Source organism: Chrysochloris asiatica, unplaced genomic scaffold (assembly GCF_000296735.1).
Source record: "Chrysochloris asiatica unplaced genomic scaffold, ChrAsi1.0 scaffold00154, whole genome shotgun sequence".
In the NCBI taxonomy this organism is placed as follows: Eukaryota; Metazoa; Chordata; class Mammalia; order Afrosoricida; family Chrysochloridae; genus Chrysochloris; species Chrysochloris asiatica.
This window is the reverse complement of record NW_006408672.1, coordinates 7,785,195-7,792,705: the sequence shown is the minus strand read 5'-3', so window position 1 is coordinate 7,792,705 and position 7,511 is coordinate 7,785,195. Positions and strand designations below refer to the sequence as shown.

Sequence of the window (7,511 nt, the reverse complement as noted above, 5' to 3'; positions counted from 1 at the left end):
AGTTGATCACAACTAAGATTTTCTTGATTAAGGCATACCCCTAAAATGATCTGTTTTTCAACTTGGCAAAAATACAAAGGGACTTCAAAAATTTCATGGAATAACTACATTTTATTTCTATTTTTCCACAAACTTTCTGAAGGTCCCTTATAACCAACATAAAAAGATGACTTTGCTTAAGAAATGCTGTTTATCAAAACTTTGCACCTTTGTCCCTCATAGAAGAAACAAAGATTAATGTCAGTTGAGTTGGAACCATCTCCACAACACATCACCACCAAGAAGTTAACTTAGTCCTGGATAATTGGCTACTTTGACAAGTGGCTACCCCTCAAAAAATTTAAATCAGTATACAGACTGCCATCGAGTCAGTTTCGACACACAGCTACCTCCCTTGAACTGCGCACCTTGCTGTTAGCAGTCCAGTGCTTTTCCTACAGGACCCCACAAAAAGCCTGTTGTTAAGTGCCTTTGCGTCAGTTGCGACCCATAGTGACTCTGTATAAGATTTCCTAGGAGCAGCTGGTGAGCTTGACCTGCTGATTTTGCAGTTCAAACCAACTTTGCAGTCCAACACATTGACTCACAGCCCCACACTAGGATGGGGAACTGTTTTTTGGCCAACGGACATTTGGATATTTATAACATCATATGCAGGCCATACAAAATTATCAACTTAAAAATTACCCTACTATATTTGGTCAAACATTAAACTAACTCATTTAATGTGATGGCTGGAACTGCTTCTCTTTGGTGAGGCGCGTGATGTTAGCTGGTATTGATGTTGCTACTTCTTTTCCAGGTTTGTGCTAGTCAGTCTGGAGGCACAGTCGACTGCTTACAATGGTAAGTTTTGTAAAGAACTGCTCATAGCAGTAAGTTGCTTGAACAAAGATGCATATTTCAAGGCATGTCTCCTCAAAGTAGGAAATTCATCACTGCTTATGTACCGTTTCTAGAACTCAGGCAGTGGGAGGTTACTGTACCTAGCTTTCAGCCCATCATGGCTTTGCAGCTGAATGATTTCATGTTATAGATCATCAGGCACATCAGTGGGTCAAAACTGAACAGTATAGCACAGATGTTCAATTCCATTTGTTTTCTGTTCACATCTTTGAATCTTTCATTAAATACCTCAATTAGTTTTGCACACTCACCAGCATATTCAAGTACCACAGAAGGCTTTTGTCCTTCTAAAATGGGGAAATGCACTGTTACTCCTTCCAAGTTGCATTTTCCAGACTTAATTTAGTTTCAAATTATTTTACATTTCAAAGCAGGGAGCTGAAAAGCTGGCTGGGGCCCTGCAGCTTGACAGTCAGCTCTGAGAGGTACTTGGTAATGTCCACCGTGAACCCTATAGATCACATAGCCCCTTGTATTCACTGAGTTTCCTGACAGGTTTTCCCTTCATCTTCATGAACCGCCTGACTTCACCCTGCAGTTCATAAAACCTTATGAGCATGTTCCTGAAACTCAGCCACCTCACTTCACAGTGATAAACAAGATCACCATACTCAGATTCCAGATCATTCAGTAGCTCCTTTAAACTGGTAGCTATTAAGCCCTCTGGCTTTTGAAATAATTTATGTATGACACTGCTATTGACATCACATTGTTGAGTCACGACAACTGTGTACAGAGACTTTCTTGGTGTATGATGCAGTGGCATGTAACTAAATGACTTGGATCAAGGCTGAGAAGATTCAGTTTTTTCTTGACAAATGTAATTTAACCCTTTTTACAAGCCAACCCTGGCTGGAACTCTGTCTGTAGTAAGGCTACTTCAAGTTTTTTCATTGATAAAACAAGTCGCTCAAACAAATCTTCTATTTTTGCATGGCTTCCAATGACAATAGTTCCTCTCACGTGTCAAACTCTGCAGTGATCCCACGAACAAAAATGGCCAGTTGGGCAGTATTTGTTATGTCTGTTGTTTCGTCATAAGCCAGAGAAAAAAATTTGGAATTTTCTTTTTTATTCTTTCATTTTTTTTTCATTTTTTTTTGTTAAGTTCGTTATTTTGTTTTGGGTTGTTTTTGGGCCCCCCCTTGAACCATTTTTCCTTATCTGGTGCTAACAACTCTGCAGCAGCTACCATGCACTCTCACAAACTCTACCTTTACCTGAGGCCTCAGCTTCTGAGATTAGCTCACTCACTACAGAACTTGTCTAAATAATACTGTCTCTGTCATAATAAGGCCTAGTGAAAGCTGCTTGTGATTCCAAACTTTGATAGGGAGACACATCTGGCCTCATAATTCATTGAGTTTACCATGTTTTGAGAGTTATAATGATGCTCCAGCTTGGCTTTTTCCGATAGGAGCTCTGGTAGCGTAGTGGTTACGAATCGGGCTGCGAACCTTGACGTCAGTGGTTCGAAACTACCAGCCGCTCCGCGGGAGAAAGATAAGGCTTTCTACTCCCGTAAAGATTTACACCCTCGGAAACCCTGTACAGGGTCGCTATGGGTCGGAACCGACTCAAAGGCACTTAACAACAACAACAACAATTAACACAATGCCACAAACTAGGCACACACAGATGTGCCTTTGATTTCAACAAAAAAAGCCATATTTATCTGCATCAACCTTTTTTTTCTTTGTAGTTAGTTGCCATTTGTAGGATGTCACACCACTGAAGTTTTAATAACTAGCCAATGTGTGTGTCACCAGCAACATGATTATTTAGCTTTGTTTGCTATTCTAATCCTGCAACTTGGATTTGAAAAATATCCAACATTTATTGTTATCTGTTCTTGAAGTCTTTTCTATGAACTGTAACTTCCTTAATTTTCACCTGAGAGTCACTTTTTGTGATATTGTTGATAGTGGATGTGTGGATAAAGATTGTTGGAGCTATCATCTGAAGACAAAGAAGTTGACATCATCTTCAATCTTGGGAGGCAAGGTTATCAAAGTTGTGAGGAATCATCTCATTGCATTTTGTCTCATCATCACTGGATTGCTGTAGTTTCATCGGTGTGTTAATACTTGCACAACGTGTACACTCCCAGTCTGCCTGGCACTGACTGTCCTCTGAGTCACCGCAATACAGGGAGAGAGCCTCAGGCAGTTGACAAGAAGCATACGTGTCTGTCCTGTCATGTAATCATTTGTGTCCAGTTTAATCCTGTAATGGACGTTCTTTGCTTGTCCCTCAAAATTTTTATGTTACTATTACGATTCACTCAATACAAATTTATGTTGCTATGAAAAAGCGCCAAGATTCAGTTTAGAGTTCCACCTGTGGTTGCCTCGGCAGGGCTAGACCAAATAGTTTCATAGGTCTTATTATGGAACACAGGGCAGACATTCCCCACCCCTGTGGTATAGGGTTTCCCAGGAGCAGCTGGTGGGTTTGAATCACAAATCTTACAGTTAGCAGTCCAGTGCTTATCCTACAGCACCACACCAGGACTCCACAAAAGGCGGCCTGTAAGTTTGTAATTTGAATGAGACTAGAAAATATTTTTTTAAATAAGGCTTAGTGGCACTTAACAACAAAATGGTCACATGAAACAAAACAAACCATTCATGTACATATTTTAAAATACAGTCATAATCATAAAAAATAATGTCTACTCAGGACTTCTATAATAAGCTAAATTCAGTATTACTGAAAACATGTCTATAAAAACATGTATCTACTGCTCAAATACAAAACCGAAGAAAAACTAAACACTTCTGACCTCCTCGTTTTTAGTTTCTCCATTTTCGGCAGGTAAATCTTCTTTAGTTTCTTGGTTAGCAACTTCAGCCTGTTTTCCCTTTGCTCCCCTTTTCCCTTTTGCTTGCACTTTTTTGTCTGCAGATTTATCCTACAACAGGATTAGGTACATGTTAAGTAGAAAAATTACATTAATTATATTCTGCCTTGCTATACAGATCACCATTGTTGCCATCACTACTTAGAATAAATGATGTGGAATAGTTGGAGGAAATCTATTCCCACTGCTATCTAGCATGTGAAAACACAGTAAAATAACTATTGTCCGGAAAAGACTTTTAGCCTCACATTTAAGACCATTAGCCTGAAAAAAGCACCATGTTGTATGGTCAGGTAGACTATCCTGTTACAGTTAATCACTTAATATCATTTAATGAGCAGCTGAAAGGATCAATTTTGAGCTTATCATTTTCATTTAGGTAGTTAAAGAATCTGAAAACTATAGGCATTAGTACGACAATATAACTTACAATAGATTTTAAAATTTAAGCCATCTTAAAGCAAGAGAAAGTATCTTTAGAAATCACCCAACAGGAAAAGCTTAAAAAAATTCATCTCCCTCCACTGTAAAAGCAAACAGTTTCAACTATTAGTACCCACCAAATTCCTGAGCTAGGTAGACCTTACAGGTTCAATGACAAAATGGGGAGTCAGTGCAACGGTGTTCTACACTAAGGGGATTACAATCCCCTCTCAATGTAACATTTTACCTCACTCCTGTTTGTTTGCATATCTCCTCCTTCCCCACCCTCCTGAATTTTGTTCTTAGGTAAAAATGCTGCTCTTTTGATCTTGCATGGTTGACAATTCTTTTGCTTTTAAAAAGATTTCCAACAGAATTTTGTCAGCTTTTTCACTTTCTGTTTTTACATTTGGTTCCCTGTACAATTTAAATAAGCAAAAGAAAACAGTAGTTTTATATCTTTATGTAATAAAAGGATAAACATAATAGCTCTTTAGAATAATAAAAAAAAAAATTTGCCTTATAAAGATCGTTGGTAAGTGCCAATGAGTCAATTCTGACCCATAGTGACCCTGTATAGTGTTTCTGAGGAGTGGCTGGTGAGCTTTGCAGTCCGGTGCCATACCAGGACTCCTTACAATGATTGTTGTTGTTGTTGTTGTTATGTGCCATGGAGTTGGTTTCTACTCATGGTGACACTACATAGGATTTCCGAGGCTGTAAATCTTTACGGGAGCAGACCACCTCATCTTTCTCCCACGGAACTGCTGGTAGTTTCGAACTGCTGACCTTGCGGCTCGCAGCCCAATTCGTAACCACTACGCTACCAGAGCTCCTTACAATGATTATACAGCTCTAAAGGCACTCAGCTAGCGAAGTGGTTACGAAATCAGGCAGGCTGCAAAACTTAAGGCCAGCAGTTCAAAACTGCTAGCTGTTCTGTGGGACAAAGATGAGGCTTTCTGCTCCTGTAAAGACTGACAGCCTCAGATACCCTGTACAGGGTCACTATGAGTCGGAACCGACCCTACGGCACATAACCACCACCACAGGTTCCACCTAAATAACAGCAGCAACAACAACAGAAAGTTTTTAAAATGAGACTGCAAATAGACAACTGTTGCTTAGGTTTTCAGCAGGCACAAATGAATCACCACACCATGAATTTCCCTGAGCAGAGAGAAAATGGCTCCATCACTACATACTCCTATAAAAAGTCTTAAGAATGAGTTATGCCTAGATTGCTTTTCCAACGAAAACACTTACAAAAACATAAATTCATTAAGAGGGGAACTTAAAAAATTTCATTATCTCCTAATTTTAAAACCCCCTCACTTAATGCAATCTACACGGCACAATTAATAGGTCTATTTTGGAGCAATACCTGAAAATATTTTAGAATATTGTTATATGCACAGATAACAACTCTTGTACTGCTTCCACCTAAGATGATATCCATTACCTTGGCTTGGGAATACAATACGCATTAACTTAAACCTCATCGTTATTGGCAAAAGTGTTAAGTCCAAACAAGGTGAAAAGACACACTAATTGTGAAGAATACAACACAATGAATGATTTTCCTTTGTAAGCTACTGAGTTATTACTGAGTATTTTCATTTCTCTCCAGTTTCCTAAATTCTACAATATTAAAGCGATTAATATATAGTCCTGGTGGAGCTCGGTAGGATATGCACTGGATTGGTAATATGTTAACCATCATATTAACCACAAGATGAGTGGTACAAACCCACCAGATGCTCTTTTCAACCCCTATATAAACAAGGTCACTATGCGGAAACAACTGCACGGCACTTAGAACAAGGTGGTATGTTATATAGACCAAGGTGATGATATTCATTATATTTTATCCATTTTCGACGACTCACAGATTATTAGTTACACTTCTACTCTTTATGAGCTGTGTTAAGTGCTGTGGGATTCATGCCATGCCAATTTGTAAGGAGGAATTTGGGGAGTGGTCACCCTACAACCCCACACCAGGACCCCCTTATCAACCATTTTGAGACAACTTATCGATCATTTTGAGACAATCAAAGCTAAATCTATGTTACTAACACAGTCGCAAGATCTCAGTCACTGATAACAGCTACCACCCTGTTGCATTTCACAAACCACTGTTTTTTAGCTAAGTTTTAAAACCTACCTTTCCGGCTGCCTTTTTTGGCTTCGTTTCCACTTTTGCAGGCGCAGGTTTCTGAAAAGCAAAAGTGGCATAAAGTTTCTTAACTGGGTACAACCCCACGGAAACCAAACGACTCCCGGGCTCAGGTTACTTACCGCTGACAACCTCGCCGATCTCCTCTTGGGCTTGAAAGGAGAACAGCAAAAATGAATAACCAGATAAAAAAGAATGCCGTTTAAACGAAACCCGGCCCCAAGGCAGAAGGCACAGGACCCTCACTTACCTCCTCCTTCACCGCCCCTTCGGCCGAGCTGACCTGCGGAGAGAAGCACACGAGCTAATGGGCAAACAAAGTCGCCGCGCGCCCCGCGAACAATGACCGGCCGCGTGACGTCAGCGGGCTTCCCGCCGCCCCGTTCGAATTTCCCACTCGGCTCCTGGGGTCGTGGACCCCGAACATTCCAGACCACCAGTCCCTCGGCCCGACTTGCGAGCAGCCCGCCCGGGCCCACAGCGCCTGCCGGACCCGCGGGCCGCCGGGTGGGAGCCGACGGGTGCGGGCCTTCGTGGCCCGGCCGCCCGGGAAGCGGCACGAGGGGGCGTGTGCGGGCCGCCGCAGCCGCTCACCTTCCTCTTGGGCATCTTGGCAGCGGAGAAGGCGCGTGCGGGGAAGGCGCGTGCCGGGAACCTGCGGGCCGCGGGGCACAGAGAACCTTCGGGAAGCTGAGTTGCCTGGCCGCTGACGCTCTGCCTGACGCCCGAGCTGCTAGGACCCGCGGCGGGGGTGGTGGGAGAACTGGATGGAACCGGATTGGGAGCCCGCCCCCTCCTCCCCCCCGCGTCTCCCGGCCGCGGTCTCCCCCCCTCCCCGTCGGCCGGGCCGCCCCCTGCCCCCGCCCATTGGCTGTAGGGCTCACCCTGCCTCATCCCTGGTCCGGAATAGGTGAGACGGACCGTCACTCGACCACTGCGCCCCGCCCTCCGCTGTGTGTCGCCCCCACCCCTTCTCGCTGTCTCCTGGGGGCCACAGACCCAGGGAATGGGGGGCGGGGCCCTAGAGGCCGTGATCGCCTCCCCGTAGTTTGTTTAAAGCCGAGCCGCAAAGTGCGGTCTGTGACCTGATTGGCGCACAGCCACCACGTGGCCGCGCGGGTGTCCCCACCCACAATCCTC

The 7,511-nt window shown here is 43.2% G+C and overlaps 1 protein-coding gene across 1 annotated transcript in view; it reads right to left on the bottom strand.

Moving 5' to 3' along the window:
* Positions 1-7,105, bottom strand: part of HMGN1 (high mobility group nucleosome binding domain 1) — an 8,142-nt gene extending 1,037 nt beyond the window's left edge. The window contains exons 1-5 of the mRNA XM_006870841.1: positions 6,966-7,105; positions 6,622-6,654; positions 6,494-6,523; positions 6,360-6,410; positions 3,692-3,820 (exon numbers count right to left, since the gene is read on the bottom strand). Of these exons, the coding sequence (XP_006870903.1) occupies positions 3,692-3,820; positions 6,360-6,410; positions 6,494-6,523; positions 6,622-6,654; positions 6,966-6,980 (258 nt within the window). The 5' untranslated portion in view covers positions 6,981-7,105. The remainder of the gene's footprint in view (positions 1-3,691; positions 3,821-6,359; positions 6,411-6,493; positions 6,524-6,621; positions 6,655-6,965) is intronic.
* Between the last annotated feature and the right edge of the window lie 406 nt (positions 7,106-7,511).